The 18,566-nt window shown below is 43.6% G+C and overlaps 1 protein-coding gene across 9 annotated transcripts in view; it reads left to right on the forward strand.

Moving 5' to 3' along the window:
- Positions 1 to 18,566, forward strand: part of LOC117241677 (protein trachealess) — a 138,337-nt gene that overhangs the window by 20,267 nt on the left and 99,504 nt on the right. For 7 of the 9 annotated variants that reach the window (XM_033507661.1, XM_033507663.1, XM_033507665.1 and 4 more), the window contains exon 2: positions 12,258 to 12,290. The exons of the other annotated variants lie outside the window; for them this stretch is intronic. In XM_033507661.1, coding sequence (XP_033363552.1) covers positions 12,258 to 12,290 — 33 coding nt within the window. The remainder of the gene's footprint in view (positions 1 to 12,257; positions 12,291 to 18,566) is intronic. 9 annotated transcript variants of the gene reach the window in all.

Consider the following 18,566-nt stretch of genomic DNA (forward strand, 5'->3'; position numbering starts at 1 on the left):
TACCACTGTTCGTCAACGTTATTCCACTGCATAAACACACCACTAACTTTCAATTGATTAAGCCAGAAAAGAAATTCCTACAATATATATTTTCCTGAATAGATTCACCGACAAAGAGCCGACTTACGGCAACTAAGCGAACACTGTTCCATCTCTTTCAGCAATTTCGCATACAAACTACGTACGTTGTACCATGTTACTTAAGAGATGTTAACAAACGTCGAACGGGAGCTCGGTAACGCGTGGTAACCGCGCAGCTTCTTTGCGCGTCTCGCTACCCGCTGTGCGAAAGCCGACTTCCACCGTGATGCCTTGGTATCACGATGTGTACCGGATGCCGTGGTGGTGCGCGCCGATCCTTTCTTGCGGCGAACCAGTCGCCCGTTCCCTGAAGGGTTGATAATTCGCCGATTAAATTGAAAACGGCGGGGCTAATTGTGCCGCGGCTGTATTATTCATTGGATCCGGCGGGGCCACAGCTTCGGTACACCTCGTGTTGCGGATCGAGTACCGTACTCGAGTACCGTACGCGGTCCCGCGGTTTTTATCCAGCGCGGAACAGACGCCGAATACGGCGCTTGTCCGAGAAAAAGGCCGGCTTTCCTTCTGCTGCCGCGTTCTTACCGCGAGTCAACGTTTTCGGCTCCGCTGTAATTGTTTTTGTTTTTGCTACTCTATCTGTGGGGTTTCCCTTAATCCCGTCGGAAATTTGTTGAATCGACAGACATGAGGGGTATCGAGGAATATAATGCAGCGCGCTTTTTGTTTCTCGCGGATAAATAGGCAGTTGGATGGAATAAATGGTTTTTCAAGACTGGGCGTTTTCGATGAAGAAATTTTATATTTTTGGTCACTTGCATCGAAGAAACTGAAGTTTCAATCGGTAGTCGTTAGTTAAGTGGTACAAGTAATACGACGAAAACGTATAGGAATATGGAACAGTATGACGAAAGCAAATACGTATACACAATATAAGTACAATTTACATTTATTTTATTAATATTATTTTATTAATTTATAAGTATAATTTCTGTCTGAGTTGAAAACGTATTTCAATTTTTCCACAAGCGTCTGCGTACATTCGTTAAGATAAATTCACTGGTAATGTAGTCCTGTAGATTTTAATAGCGAATTTGTTAAAGTACGTTCCGTTCCGTATGATCTTTTTTAGATTCCAACCAATAATTGTATTCACAATCCATGCTCTTTGGGAAATGATACTGCTCTATCTGCATCTGCGGCATGTTTCGTGGCCCCGGACCATCGGCGTCCACCTGTATCGAAAGGCAGGCTTCACAACCCAGAAAGGGCGTGATTTTACGAGCGAGACTCTGGAAAAAGCATCGGGATGCCACGCGGTGCAATAGTTATTAATAACAACCGCGGCCTCGTATATCGTGGATAACGATTCCGAAATACGGACGGTTCGCGCGCCGCGATTCGGCTGTATGATAATCGTCCCTAATAACACACGCGGAACACCGGTTTAACATCCGAAACGGGGGATTACAGCGTTGAAAAATGTATCATGGCGTGGCCTCGCGGTTGGTTATATTGAAATCTTTTCGCGTACCACCAGCGGCGGCTTGCCTCGATACGAGTATGTACGCATATGGCCATAAGCTGCTCCGGAACAAATGATGCTACCGACACTTTGCATCCGGTTGCAGGGATGAATTCACGTCGAAACGGCCCTGTACACACCTCGTGACGTTAAAAGGTTTTGTCAGCGATCGTTAAGCGATCGTCTGGATGGGCAACTTGGCCACCAGGTTGCCTCTTAAAGCGTGCCTCCCCTCGAAACGTCCCAAGCGTAATAGGGAAGACGAAGGAATTAGCAATTTCGTCAGGCACCGATGTCCGAGAGACCGAGCTTAAAGGGCTGTTCTTCGTTCCGATATAAACTATCCCGGGCAAATGATGATCAGTCTTATGCATAATTTCCGCCGTTCAGTACCGAGAGATCGTACTTGAGATCCGATAAAAATTACATGATATAATGTAGGACGTTGGGCGATTCGTAGCCCACGGCTAATCGGCCGTCGATTCGTATCGTGGCGTTTTTATCGGGGCTCCGGCCACGAAACACGATTACGCGCCGGATCATGTCTTTAAGCCGCGGTGCCGACGATGTTTTCTCCCCCGTGGACACGACGACCGCGCTCCTTGTCCAGGCCTATAACGTTCTCCATAAAAATCCTTAAACGAGATAAGAGCCTTGTTAATCGATACACCGTGAACGAACGATCTATACGCAGCTCCGAATGGAAAAGGCCAGTTCGATTGTGACCGCACCAAACGAACGCCAAGAACCGCGAGACCGCGACAGAATTGTCCGGCCGTTTCTTGCCACGCGGCTCTCTCGCAATTTGACGATACAGTAGCGTGAACGAGGATTTGCTGGGAGAATAAAGTATTTTCTTTTGAAAAATTGATTTCGCTGGTAGAAAATACGATTGATTATCACGGTAGATGCGTACTTGATAAAATGTTTTAGCAAAGTTAGGTAACAAAAAGCTGAAATAGATACAATATGAAACACAGTTCACCGATTCGCCTGGGCAATTGGCTTTAATTTGTACTTGCTTCAAATTATAGCCATTGCGATGGGTATTAACCATTCTATATTCTTTATCGTTGAAAAAATACGAATTGCAAATCGAATCGTACATTCTTGATGTACTATAATGGAAGCAATCAAGATGAAATAGTTTTCCAGGTTATAGGATTTAATCTAAAATAAGAATCACCTTGTATTTCTAAATATCGTATAAAAATTGTTTTATATGTTTTTGAATTTTAATTAACGATATTTTATACGCTTATACAAGTCTTTTCTCATAAAATTACGAGTTCGCGTAGCTTGTTCGATATCGACAAGAAAGTAATGGATGTAGAGTACACAAACTATAATTATGTTTTCGTCAGTGTTGTTAGCGTACTGAGATTACCGCGCGAAGCATTTTATACGATCCTGAACAATCTGTAGGAACATTCTTGCATTTAGTTACGCCATTGATTGAAAATTATCGGCAGAAAATGTCTTAACGGCGGAAAAGATCGGATCTCGCGTTCTTTTTGCGTTAATGACGAATGCGTTTTGGTTCGATGTCAGAAAATATATTGAGAGAGTAATTTTATTATATGTACACGCTTGTTAAATATTTTTCAGCCGGAGTTTCCTTTAAACTGCAAACAGTTTACGCAATCTCGTTGCTCGTAGCAAATGAGCCTAGCAAGAAGTACATAAGGAATTTACTCGATAAAACTACGTAAACGTATACAACAAATAGAACGATGATTCGCGGATAGAAAAATAAAAGATACGAAACGGGATATTTCAGATATTATCTCTCTTTTATTAAATAGCGAATTGATATAAAACTTACAAAATGATCACGAAATGTTTATCTGTGATTATTCAAAATCTATTTTTGCAACAAGTAAGATTATCGACGTTAATTAAATCTGTGGAAGTGTGGATACTAAAAATCTATAAAAAAAGGTGGAGGAAGAAAGAAGAAAAAGTATTCGAAAGGTATAGTGAAAGCAGAAAGGAAATAGTTTCTTATCAGAAGCAGTCACGAGCGTAGCTCGTTTATTACTGCGAAAATAATGTTATCTGTGCGTTAAGTTCCACCTCGAGCCGAAAGAAGTTAATTAGGCTTCGGCAATTATGCAAAGTGTCGAGACCACTGTCCGGTCTGATAACTTAACGACATCGATTGTCGCTGTTACAAGATACTTAAAACAGCCAGTCTTCTCGGCGCTTATCTTTCTCGCGTTTAAACCTTCGGCGATTTTGTTTGCTCAAAGTTAATTTCGTTTTTACTCGTTTAACTCGTAACGCTTCATCGAGGAAAGCTGTGTTACGATACAAAGATTACGATGTTTATTTAAGAAATTTATACCACTTTACTCGCGAGCAAAGTTACGTTTATCAGCGATATCATTTTTATCGAGTATTTTATATATCTTTCACCTTTCACGCTTTAGTAAGCAATTTCCGACCAAACAAAGCTCAACAATCTGCTTCTTTATTTTACAAAAAGGAATATCGATGCTGCCTCGCTATCACCAACCTCGATTTTCAATTTCTCAAACATCTCGCATCCTACTGCTTGATACATGTACATTTCACTTGGAGTAAAATACGAGCGCACCTATTGCTCAAACATCTTCCAATATAACCATCGTAGCCATTTGATATATATTTAACAGTTTGTTTAAAAAAGACTCAAAAGTCTACTTCCCATTCCATAGAAAAACTTGCAAGTAACGCGATGTCGACGCTATCTGTACGATCAATCTCGTTACTGCTCACGTTACTGCAAACTCACGTTACTGCTAAAATAGCTATTTCACTTGGAGGAAAATTTGCTTATTTGCTATCGAAACGTCACTCGCTAAGCTACCACGATGTATCTGTTAGGTATATTATTTACTTTTATTTTCGAATTCAAATAATAAAAGATATCGTTCGAATGTTTTCAACAATCACGATTAAATGTCAATTTTTCACCTGAATTTCACGTGCGTTCTCTCGCATACATAAAATACCCCACCGCCTCTTACCGATCCGCCTCAAGAGACCGACGAGAAACGCATTAAGAGCGGTCGTGTCCGTGGAAGGCCGTCGGTAGTGGAAATATCGGGGCCAGGATAGATAAGGGAGCAAGGAGAGACAGTTGCAGGAGCAAAGATAGAAGGAGACAGGGAGAAAAAGATCTTGGTCGAATGAGACTGTCCTATTACCCGGCAATACGGTAATGAATCTCGATCGGATGCAAATGAGCTAATTCCAGGGGAATATGGTAGGTAGGTCGAAGTAACGCGGTCGATCGAGAAGGTGGCCGTTTTATACGGGCTGGTGGAGAACGTACGGTTGTGGTGTGTGCGTCGGGGCGAATAAAGGGCCGGTTGCAAGGGTCCGAGTGGCCCGTAGGGCACGTGCACGCACGCATACATTAACACGCGCGTGCTGGCTGCTGACGGAGCGCTCGAGCGGACCAGAGGGAGACCCGAAGCGGATCGGCACACAGGCCGCAGAGCAACACACGCAGACGTTTTGGCGCCACGCCGTGAATCGAGAGCCAATAAATCCACGCTGCCTCATTACTAAGCTTGTCTCTTTAATTGAAATCTCGTGTTTTTCCAAACGCACGCCTCCTTTTTGTCGATCTCCGCGAGAACTTTTCTCTCCTTTTTTCTCTTACTCTCTACCCTTCGCACACGGCGATTTTATTATAAAACTGTGAAAGCGAGGAGACACCTCGCGGCCAACGATATCTTCTCACCCGTTCCACTACCGAGATCCAGAGAACCGTCCTTCGCCGTTTCTTCGTTCCTAGTGGTCTTGTTCCTCCTCTTGTCGTCTGCTGCCGGTATCCAGAAAGGATTTATGCGTCTCGTTCGATCCGCGTACGTTCCGTGATCCGTTTCATCGCCGCTCCGCCTAATCGCTTCGTCACGTCCTGGCCTCGCGTTTTTCAATAAAACCTAAGACTGAGACATCGAATGTTCTACCGAGGTTAGCGTGGACGAGAGTATCAAAGGTGGATGGATTTCTTGCCGATAGCTGGCGATCGACAATGATCGTGGAACGGACTCGTTCGTGGCGTGGGAATGTCCTGGAATTGTCTACGCCTTTAAGAAATTGTCCTTATAGAAGAAACGTTCTCGGTTTTGTGCTTGCGATTCGCAGAAGTGTGAGTCGACAGAGTTAATGATATTGCGAAACTTTAACGGGTATCGCAGAAATAGTACGTGCATTTATTAACTTAGGAAAGTGATCGATGTTAATGGATTTCTGATCGGGAGGTCTATAAATGACAATTCGCGCGTCATGATAAAACGTTTAACGAGATCGCGAGTGATTCGTATACATGGTATTACGTATTTTTAACCAGTTACTTCTTATCGTAGATATAACAAAGAATCTTCTTCTATGAAGGTACAAAGAGGACTATTTTTAGCCGACTTTTTAGCTCGAAAAGCACGAAACACTTCACCAAACCCAATTAAGACCCAATCTCACCTCGTTCCACTAATTACCTCGCTTATTGCAACAAATATCCAATCGCCCGAATCTTTGCCCCATACACGGCGCTCGATCGAACGAAACCAAAGGAATCATACGCGTATCCATTTTTCCGAGGAACGTTGCAAAGTAAAAAAGCGTGTTCGATCAGAGCGTGAAGGTGCGACGTGACGCAAGTCGGAAGGGGAAAGCGAGCATTGTCGAACGGAACTCGACGTCAACCTATTCCCTCGATCTCCGTCGAACCGTCGATCTCGATTCCATCCATTTTTCTATACGTCGATTTCGATCGGTAGACGCGTGTTTCGCAACGCCACGAGACCAGAATGTCATAACGCGTGTCAATCGGACGTTTTCTTCGTCACGAAAGCTGCGTTCGAGCGAGACCGATGCTTTTTGTACGTAGCCAGCCAAGCGTAATCTTAACCAGGTTAACGTAAAAAGACTAATCACCGAACTACGGACGTTTTTCCGCGGCGGAAAAACACGCAACCGTGACAATTCGCCGTGGAATTGGATGATTTTGCGGTATTGGATTAACAGCAAAATGTTTTCTCCAGCAACGCTACGTTCGTACAGGGAAAACGTGATAGAAGCGTGCCATTACGCTCCCTACGCGAAATTGTATCGTCTGGAAGAGCCGAGTATCGTTGCACGAACGATTCCTTGTTTCTAACGTAGATATCTGCGATCTTGTGCATCGTTTTGCATGTTGTGTTTGCGTTCTTGCGGTTTTAACGAGAAGCGACGAACGTACGATGAAAGTATAATAGGATTGTGTTTGAGGTTGCAATCGAATTAGAAGACGCAGCAGACGAGGCTTTGTTTCTCACGCGTTCCTCGATCATCGATTCTTTTTTTAAAGATGTATGGATAATTCTTCTTATTCCGACTTGTTGGTCGAAAATATATAACGCGCTCAACTTTAAGGCCAGATACGCTTGAAGTTTACCTGTATGTATCGTGAAGAAAGAGAACTTACCAGCGTTAAAATTAATATCAAGCCGTCGAACAACCAACAAACTACGGGCAACTACTAACAAGAAATTAAACGTTTCTAAACATGCTACGAACAGCATCCTTTGTATCTCATCCATTACCCCAGGCAATGAAACTAGAAGGCAGCGAAGAAACGACGGAAGAAAACACGGCACTGGTATCACCGGTGAACAACGATAACGACAACGATGGCAAAAACCAGGAGACCAGGAAAGAAACGATCCATATCAATTTATCCGATCGGAAAATGATCACGGAGCCGGTCGAGGAGCAAATTCTCTATCTCTCTCTTGTTGATCCGCCGTAGCGGTGTGGGTCGCGCGAGCGAACCGCGACGCGCTCGTTAAAGATCACAGCTGAAATATCGCATCCCCGGTGCGTTCGAGTATATTTGAGCCGGACCTCTGGTTACGTGTCCTCGTGGCTGTCGCCGTGAAAAAAGTTTGAGTCCCTTGCAAGACAGCATCCTGCCGGTCAGTGATCCTGGCGTCGGCTCGGCCGTGGCCGTTTCGCTGTAGGTATATATTCAGCATGGGCGCGCGGTCCACGTTCCAGCTTGTGACGAAACGCGTATCGAGTAGAAAGAGAGCAAGAGCAACGGTAAAACGGGAGAGGGAGAGAATGGAAGAACGAAAGGAGAAGGGAAGAAGAGAGAAGTAGTGAAAGAACAGAGGGCAGAGGCATAGCTGGCGCATTATCACATACGTTAAGTTTTTCTACCTCTATTGGCCCAGAGCGAGGCCACGAAAAACGACTGATTAATCGAACCAACACGGCGAACATTCTTGCGGCCGCATATACAGCCTCGAGAACCAGTAGCAGGCTTGCCTCTCTTCTGGAACACCACACCCGACGCTCCTACATTCGCACGGATGTCGGGAGAAGAGACACGAGGCGGCACCACTGAAAAACCCTCTCTTCCAATACCGTCAGAGACCCAGGCCCAGTTCCGCCGATGTCTCTTCGGACGAAAACCGGAATGCGTTTCTTATCCGGCCACCCGATCGTTCGTGAGTGTCTCTCTCTTTCTGGCTGTCTGTCTCTCTCTCTCCCTCTCTCTCAACTTACAATTAACGCCGGTACAATACCATACGGATTACGGATGGAAAAAGATTTCAGGGAATCGGTCTCGTTGGACGCTAACGCCAAGCGATTTCGAGTAATGGTTTGCCAGTATGGAAGTGATTTTTCAGATTGCATTTCTATGAAGTAATTTTGAAGGGGATGAGTGTGGGAAACGGGTTGAAAAAGATGTGACGCGCGTTGAAGGTTGAACCTAGTTCGACAGGAAGAATCGATAGCGACGTTAGTGATAGGAGATTTAAGTGGAGTTCTGGCAATTGGTTCTTCGATAGGGGAGGCTTTGGAAAAGGGATTTGAGATGCGTTTAAGGAAGTTTAGAGTTTAAACGGCGATATGGTCCGTATGAGAACACGATTAATATCGCGAAAAGTGTATCTTCGTATATCACGCGTTTCCATAGTGTTCTTGTATCCGGTGATTTTCCACAAATGTTTTGTCAAATTTTATAAATTCACATCAGACAACTGGAAACCAAACACGATCGTCAACGACTGAAAAGAAAGGGAGACGACCCTAAAACTCTCCTACCCTCCGACGTTCCTCTTTACACAAGGTGTGGCAAACGAAAATGCCACTTACTATGCCGACACATCACTTAGTTATTACATACATGTCGCGTTTCCCCCGCCGCGTTTGAGCGTTCTGCTTCAGCTCGCCGTGTTTCTGCGTTTATCCCCGCGCGAACTCTCACCCTCTGTAGAGCAACGCCGGGATCGAAAGGCAGCTCGTCCTCGGGACGGACATTCCGCGCAGCCGGTGTTAGGCAAAGTTAAAGTTTACACCGTTCGGCTGCCGGCTCGGCTTGGAACACGTGGTCGCACCATGTGTGGATGCAAACCTCTGCCCCCCGTATTATGACTGCTCGTAAGGCACGTTTGCGGTACGCCTACGTCTTCTGATCTGTTTCGTCTTATCGACACGTGTCGCGAAATGCTGATTTTCTACCGTTGATACGACAATGGTAATTTTCAGAGTCGACTCTGTCGGTTTCTGTTTTTTCGGGCGAAGGGAGCAATTTTGTTGAAAAGTCGATTCACAGTGGTATAATAGAATTGACGAAATCGATCAAATTAATAGAATCGTTAGTTCGAATAGAAGCGCAACGATTAGTTTAGAAAGAAGGAAGAGGACTTTTTGTATAAATTTATAGATTGGCGTTAAAATCGTCGTATATATAGAATCGTTTATACGGATGTTTACAGAATCAACCATATGAATTTTGAAATACTTTTCAGTATACTATAACTGCGTAAACACGTTCGATAGATGGCATACGACGAGAGAAGAGGCCTGTGTCCAGGTTCGCGCATTCTTCGGGGGACTAAATGCTCGGTAATTTTCGGGCATTACCCCAACTGGTTAATTCGTGTTACGTGAAGCGGGAAAAATAAGACTCAACCGCCTATTTCAGCCTGAAATCATTTGCATTTACTTCACGGCGATTACGGAGTTCGTGGCTAATAAAATTTGAGCAGCTCGAAGACTTCATCATCGATATCGCACGCAAATCTACGCGCAACCTTCAATTTGCTGCACGCGATGCCGATCATCAGTGTGAATTCCGGTAATACCGTTTGCCCGTTTAACGGGAATCTCTCCGTCGAGGCAACAAAATTTTACGGGAAAGTAAGAAACTTTACCCTTCTATGGACTCGTAAAGACACATTGTCGTCAAGTGTCTGAATATACGACGATATCGTCCAAGGTGAGAATCATGGGCTGTTATGCGTATCGTATGATGTTTTAGGGGTGTCCGATCTGCCAAACTGCAAGCGGTAACGTCCTAACATTAACGACGATCGTGCTTCTGAAGTTAACATTCACTTGCCGAAGATTGGTTCTGCAGATAATAAAAGTAATAAAAATAAAGCGTAACAGCGTCTGTACTTTTGATAGAACGAGCGAAAGAATAATTCGTAAGAGGAAAAGTTGCGATTCGATACTCGCGAGTTTTCGAAAAACTATTATGGAACAAAATTTCGAAAATCGTTACTTAGACGAATCATCTAAAACTATCTAAAAGATAGAAAAATTCAGAAGATACGGATAAATATATTACGCCTTTCGGTTGTAAAAATATTACGATTACGAAGTATATATTTCTCCAGCGTATCTGATAGAAAGATCAGATCTCCAATATTTTACTATACAGCTTTGTTATTCGACCAATTCTAACAAAACCATTGACTGAAATCTTAACCAACGTCGAAACTCCGAACCACCCTCTACGATGTCGTATTGTTTCTCAAAATCAGGATAAAAAAAAGAACAGATACCAACTCTAAATTTCCTCTTGTTCCGACCTGTCAACTCTTCTCCTTCTCCCATATTATTCCCAACAGATAAGCATGCACGCCACGAGCGAGGCGGATGGTATAGATAGAGGTGCGCGAGAGCGATTTGGTGACATCAAAGTTTAATAAGCGCCATAAGCCGATCCGAACTGCGGCTAAAACTCGTCGAGCAATAAAAGCGGCAATAAAGCGTTCGCCTTTCTCACGTCCCGTGGGTGGAGGTTGTACAACGTCAGACAGAGAAAGTAAAAGGTAGAAAGAGGGGGTTGAAGCGTGGCTCGCTTGCATGGTGGTTAACCGAAAGGTTAGAAGGGCGGGAACACATTAGCGGTGGAAGGTGGCGTGCTCATAGAGACGTCCGGTCGCCCAATTACTCCCGCATTAAATCAATGTTCCTACGGGCTTGGGCCATTCCGGCATCCCGGTAATAAACCGTGGCGAACATATCTGCACGACTTACGGTTCATCCCTTCGCGTCGCAGCCACCCCCGTGCCGCGACGCCGCGCTAGGGTGAAACCGGGCCGGGACGCTCGAGAAATGTGCTCTCTGTCGTAATATTTGGCTTTAAATCATGTCCCGCTGACAGGCCCCACTTTCTTCGCACCTTCTGATTCATCCGCGACACCACGCGCACCAACTTCTGATCTCGATTCTCTCATTTATTTCGTTCCTTGTCTCGTTCTCTCTCTTTCTCTCTCTCAGTTTGCCAGGGTTTTCTCTCTTTAACATAGTTTCACGATTTTCCAGTTTCAGTTTCACGGCGATAAGAATGGAGAAACGGGACGCCTTTTAGGTGTCTTTTTTTTTACTTTTGGTGTGAATTTTAGCGTTGTTGTAGGAGTTACGTTGGGCGAGTGGAATCGATGGTAGAGAAAATTGCGATATAGATATTTTTGTTAACGTAAAGTTATTAAAATTTATTCTATGCGACTTCGAGATTAATGGCGTATCGTGGCATAAACCTATCTCGCTACTGAAATAGGTGAAAATAGCTACAAAATTGGGGTTGAAAACGTATTTTACGAAACGTCTCGGTTATTGTTAGCTGTTTCCTAAACCAAAGCATTAACTTCCAATAAAAGCAAACTGCAAGGAACGAACGAATTGAAAAGCTTGCGAATTCGTTCGACAGAGAGTTTTTTCGAGGGTCTCGCTACTCGTCGAAGTCAAACGAAGTGAAGTCTATGGCCGCGTTCAACCGTGAGATTAGCCTCGCGCACAATTTACGACGGCGATCTTATTCACAGCTAGGCTTTCATATAAAAGCTTTTTCCTGTAAGCTGTGATACGTTCTCTCGGGTCTTGAGACTGGCGTATAGGGGACCGGGCAAAGATCGTACACCATAACAAATTAATATAATCGATATTGTTGCATTCGTCGAGGAAAGTACGATTTTAAATCGCTATTTATATGGATTTTATTTTGAAGCTTCTTGAATTGCTATATGCAGATCAGATATTTATGAGATATTATACAGTATGCTCGTAATTACAGAAATCATGTCGGATGACTTATAGGTAACTTATAATTACGTACGTAACATCTTACCCGTAATTCATACGGGACACTCGTTTATCTTGAATGAAATATTCTTCAAGATAGATTTCTGATACGATTTAGTATAGTTTTTTTTATTATATTTTTATCTCACGCGTATAACATTGATTTATTAAGATCCTGAGCTATTTAAATGTCCAGCAGCTTATAATCAATCGCAATTGTCTCAATCTTTATGGAAATAATCCAAGCACTTTATTGTCTGTTATCATTAAATGCATTATTATTAGGATTTTTGATAATATACGAGATTAACAAAGTTTTTGTGTTCGCTTGTTCTAGGTATCGAGATGACGCTCTCTGTTGGACAGACAGGTAAGATGACTTGCAGTTAGTACAAGAAACAATTCTCCTTTCTAGGATTATCTGTATTTATAAAATGCTATGATTGGCAAATATTTTTCCATACGTATATGTAACATTTCCGGTAGGAATTGCTCGTTAGGACATCTTTGTTTTTCTATTTTTCATTCGTGACAGGTGCTACAAACATAATATTAACCCAGACGAACACGTTTCAAACGTGTTACACAGAACACGTTCCTCAAATATTATCAAACTCAATCTACTCTTTCTCAACTCGAGTTATTCGCCACTCGTTCCTGCTTTCTTTCACTTTCTCCGAAACTGTCCAACCAACTTTACGATTTCCTGTCTCAAATCGCTTCCAACAAAGCCACAAATACCATCAGAAAATATTATTCGAATTACCGCGAAAAACACGTACCTATCTATCGATCACGCGTATTCCATGCAAACCTTGAACTGATATCCGTGAAATTAGAAAAGATCCGTGACGAAGACTCGAGAGTCGAAAGACACACCCGGTGAGGCGTTAGGCGTTGGTAACACCGTTTTAAACGATCCTTCGACTCTCGATGTATTCCCTCCCGCGAGGACCGACAGATGCAGAAAAAGAGAAACTCTTGGAAAAAACGAGAGGAAGGAGAAAAACGAAGGAACAAAGATCGAAAAAGGAAAAAAACGTGACGGAGAAAGACAGAAAAGGTAGCGAAAACAGGGAACAACTAGGGATATAGAGGAGCGAAGGGGCGAGGTGAATAATACAGAGAGATTGACGTCGCTACGCAATTCCATTGTTTAAAGTGAGCACGGAAAGAGAGAGAGAACGGAGACAAGCGGTGGAAGCAATGAGCAAGGCAACGAGCTTTGCCACGAGGTTCTTGCCCACTGGTATAAATCAACTCGCGAGTGACCAAACCACTCCGCCATACGATCCGCCGTATACACCGGCTACATCAAATTAGCGACACTTCTTTCGATCGACATGTCGATGCCGGCTTTTTGCCCTTCCACGAATACTTTCTCTCCGCTCTGACTATTCGCACGCCGCTTCAAATCCACTTTTTCCAGCGGATGGTCCACGTTCTGCGCCGTTCCGCTTATTTGCGTGTGATGAGGTTTCAAATAGGAAAACTATTTGCTGATATCGTAATGTGTACTATTACGGGCAACTCGATCTTGAACGATGCGCAAGAAAGTATCTGAATATTATGCGTAGAAATCTCGTACGAATGTATCATGCGAATGTATTCCGCATAATCGTGATAGTTGTGTTTTATTTATAGCGTTAACGAAATTTCAAACTTCGTATAATATAACACACGTAATACGTGCGTAGAAGTTTTCCGTGACAAGCGTTTAAGTATGTGCGATCCAAGATCTAATCTTTCATTAGATTCTATAATCATCTCTCTTTGTAGCAATTTCGACGCAGCTGTTCCAGTGCACATAAGCTACAGTTATAGCGAATGCGTGTTCTGACAAATTGTTCTAATAAATGCAGCAGAGTCACAAAGACGGAGCTGGACGCATCGTCGCAAAGAGTATTTTAACGAACTAGGCAGGGTCGTGAGCGTAATTTGCAAGATCGTAGAAGGATCCGGGACAGCTTTTCAGGGAAAGCTATTGTAAATGAATTCAACGGACGATGGGAAGTAATTAATGACGACACTTGGTTCGATGTAATTAGCCGAAACTGATCCAGCGCTAATTGCGAACAGCCGAACCACGATAATTAATAACGCTCGCACGACGTTATCGGCATACGACCGGCATACGACGTCTTTCCATCTTTTTTGTCTTTTTATAAGACGCCTGGGGACCACGTGCAAGGAATATGGCGTAATTGGTCCACCAGGTCTCATCGGTAAGAAGAACACATATTACCAGTCGATCGGCCAGCTTTTATTTAATTTATCGTTCATTCAATTGCATTTTTTGTCACCAAAATATACAGCGAAGCGAAAAAAGATCATCGACAAGACTCGAATCGAATCTTTCGTAATATAATTCATTTGACGTGTTTCTTGAAATATCGCTCTACGATTTGGTATATTACTTTTCTTGAAATATTTCAATGCAAAGTTTCCCTTCAAGTTCGAATTCTCTCAAAACACGCTTTGTTTCAAATAAAAAAATATCACGAATCATGGAGTTTCTTTCGTAATTATACTACGGTCTATATGAAAAAATCGAACATAAAACGATCAAATAAAATACATCTGCACGAAGGTTAACACCATGTAAGAAACTAGCTGGATTTACATAGAAACAGTGGAAATTGATACATTATTATAGGCGAACAACGATCTTCTGTGATATAGAATGGAACGTATCGTCGATAAATCGAAGCTCGACGAAAATGGTTCGTTTACGAGGTGGATGCATCGATCGATATAGGCGAATACATCGGCGATTGGACGATATCGTTGAAATATCGTTGGAATAATTTATACGCGTCGTTAATGAGCTGTTCATCTGCAAGAGATCGTTAGAGACAGGCAATTTATAAGTCGCGAAACAAAACTATCAGGATGGGAATTCGTAAAGCGGGCAATCTTGCGGAGGCCCTGTTCCCTCAGCCAGGTTAATAATTATTGAACTATCGATTAAATGCACCGGCGAGCTGATTGATCAGCGTTTATATCGCGAATACATCGGCCACGTCCGCTCCCTACAATTTTAAACCGGGTGCTCATCTTTCAAGTGCATCGCGACCCTCTAACTTTGAACGAGCGCGTACTGCCGATCGCGTTCGCGTGTGAGTCGCTTCTTCTACCGAGCTTAATGGCGTTGTTCGCCAGAAATTATCGATAATGAATGAAAAACGTGTCCGGATTACAGGCTGTTTGTGCTTTTCCTCTTTCATTCATCTTGTCCCTCTAATGATTTTAATTAATGTTACTCTCGTCGACTCTTAAGCGATACCGATAATCAAATTTTTACGAACTAAGGACGGATAAATGCCGCCGTTGCTTTTTTATCTCAATTTTCTAATTGTGCAATTACTCGGTTTTACGACCGTTGAATTAAATTACGTTCCATTTAACCGCGGTGTTATTTAGATATATTTATGTCATAAACCATCGTGATGCGATGTCATTCGTTATCTTCTTTCTTATCTCTTATCCTCTTTCTAATCCTCTAATATCTGTTTCCTTGCGATACAACGTCGATTATTATTTATCCAGGAAAATATTTTCATTCAATGGATACCGATTATATCCATTCGTAACTCTTTGTCCTCTGACGAATTCGAATAAATGGAGTTCTGGCAACTGTACTCTCGGATCCAAAGGACTATCTCCATTAACCAAACACAACTCGACCTTACATAAAAAAAAAAAAACTAATTCATCGGTGATCGATCGCGCACCGATCGCGATAAGGTCGGCCCGCTATCGTAATAACAGAGGAACGACGGGTCGTTTGCCGGAAGCCGTGATCGGCTCGAGCCAAGGATACGCGTCCCGGCCTGGTATAAGCCTGGTCTCTTAAACAACCGCGTATTTTTTTGCTGGCGTTCGATTTAACTGGATGTCGTTACTACGCTCGGCATTGTTGTCCGCCGATTCGTTCATCGATTCATCCTTACTTTCCCGCTGAACGTTGCTTCTACGTGTGTCTGTCCATCCTCTGCTCCGTACCTCCTCTTTATCCATCGTTCTATCTCTTTTCCTCCATTACCATGGCCGATAAGTTGGTCTTCGTTCGGCCTGGCCTGCCGATCCGATCCGATCCTATATTTATTGTATCGAGAAGACCAGAGCCGCCGCATTCCTCGCGCATGCGCCGCCCGTAATGAGCGGTCTCCAGTCCTGTCTGTCTTTCCATCCCGTCCGTCCATGCGTCTGTCCAGCCGACCGGTCGTAGCCCCCCTCGCTCACCCTTTCACCCTTCCACCGCCTCCACCTCCACCTTGGCCTCCTCCGCCTCCACGTTCCTCGCCCTCTTCGGCTTCTTCGTCTTTCTCGCTCGAACTCCTCCGCCTTTCAAGATCGTAGCTCTTCTTCTTTCTCACGTTCTCTTCTCCTTATTCTTCTACTTTTGCTTCTGCCTCTTCTTCTCCGCGTGTTGTTGCTGCTGCTGCTGGTTGCTACTCCGGATCGGTGGCTTCTGGATCCTCCTCGAGTATCGGGGATCGACGATCATCGCAGCTTTACGGGAAACGCGTTCGTTGGCCTGCCCCTGTTCGCTAAGAGAATCCGGGGTTAGATTCGCTCGGAATTATTGCAATATCATTCGAGATATTGGTGTTTTATTTCAGAAACTTCCACACCATGTAATGTACGTACTATGCGTGGCACACGTTGATATCGGAATAGTTATACGGTGTAGTATAATAAGAAGGTAGTCGTTAATAGTCTCGAGTTCCCGACTGATCTCGAAGGAATTATAAGCGATATCGAGTCGAATCTCGATAGCGATTTTCATCGAATCGCGCTAATATCCGAGAACCTAAATCCGAATCTCCCTTTTTTTCTTATCGGTAATACGATCCCAAATGAAGGATGAATAATTCTCTCGCTCTTGAAAATTACCAGGAAATTATTAAATAATCAATTTCTAACGACATCAAAGAATACCGGCTTCTTCTTCAATTTCAATACTACGTAATAATAGGATTTTGAAAAAGCGCGAGAATTCACAAAGATATAAGAAAAATTGTTTTCTCGAGAAAACAATGTAGGATCTTTGTTCGATGCAATATGCTGGACTGAAAGATTGACGAGAAAGAAGGGAACAGGGAGAACTCCGTGTAGAAACGCGGATAACGAGATAGTGGCCAAGCCAATAGGAAAGATTCGCTTCCGTGGTTTGCTTATCGATTCAAATCGCGTGCAGCGTGTATGAATGAAGGAATGAGTGGGCGAGTCGAGCCACCGGTTGAATGGAAGGCCCACGGGTGACCACAAGGCACACGCGCGCGTACAAACATCTCTCTTTCTTTCTTTCGTTCTTTTACACGCTCTCCGTCTCTCCGTCTCTGTTTCTCCGTACGTTTCGCCGCCGCGCCTTCCTTTTCTCTCTATCGTACGGTTCTCTTCGTATACTTGACCCTTGCGGCGAGAATCCGATGAAATCGTTCGACGCCATCCACCTTGGAGCTTTCACGGTGTGTCGCGGTGTCTTCTTCGATTCGTCTCCCCTGTTGCAATCGATATGAGATAAGCGAATGGTCATTCGCATTATACATCTTCTTAACATCGACTAACGTGATTTATAATTTTCTTCTTTGATGCGATCGATAAATGAGAATGTGATCCTTTTGGAAAACTTACAGATAGCTCCGACTTGATGGTATTTTAAAACTACAAGATATTTCGATGTATCGATTAATCAGCTGAGTTCTCCTTTTACACGCGATCTAATATCTATGCGATAGATCGTCGATGTTACAAGAAAAGGAAGGGAAACAAATTGTATTTCAAAGAAGGCAGACTCCAACGACGCGCGCCAAAAACTCGGAAATTTAGCATTCTGCGTAAATCAAGTACAACTTCTTAATGCTCGCAAAACATTGTACACAGCGTGTACTTCCCTAGTTAAACTCGAAAACGATTTGAACGTGTAACCACATAGTCTATTCACGTAGACGTACTTACGTTTACGCGTAAACGAAAAAATCCTTAACGGGCGTAAGAGCGGTCGTGTCCAGCTGGCCGCGAAACTATCGTTACAAGGATCGTCCCGGTACAGTTTCCGTTTCTTCTGACAGTTAGCCGGGGCGACAGTTTTACATCCGTTCGATTCATTAATTCAGAGCTCGTCCGCGATGTCTTTTATCGGGTGGCTACCGTCCGAGGTTAACGATTCCACGTAAGAAGCCCCAGACTCTCCCTCTAATAGCTTGTATCGGCATTCCTGCGATTCAAAAAATGTGCCAAACCGCTTCCCTCACCCTCGGCCTTTTGCATTCCGGCTTTTTTCGCCCCGTCATCGATATATATTTGCTACGTGGCGGATTTTCTTTTCGGCCTACGCGGGTTTCACGGTATTCGCTAATTAATATAATCGCGCGCCGCTCGTTGCTCTTCTTGCTCGTCCGCCTTTAATGGAAAATGTGTGGCGCGCAACCACTCGAGGACATCGTTTTCATCTTCTCGATGCCAATAGCGAAACCAGGTCTTCTACGTTAATCCTCTGTAACGCTCTACAACTTGGAAATTACTCACGTTCACAGATATCAACGCATCTGTCGGTTTTGGTATGGAACGCGAGTTAATCTTATTTCAGATGATTTTAGATTCTACGGATATAAATCTTGTATTTCGTATTACGAATATG

Source organism: Bombus vosnesenskii, unplaced genomic scaffold (assembly GCF_011952255.1).
Source record: "Bombus vosnesenskii isolate JDL3184/JDL3185 unplaced genomic scaffold, Bvos_JDL3184-5_v1.1 scf7180000016261, whole genome shotgun sequence".
In the NCBI taxonomy this organism is placed as follows: Eukaryota; Metazoa; Arthropoda; class Insecta; order Hymenoptera; family Apidae; genus Bombus; species Bombus vosnesenskii.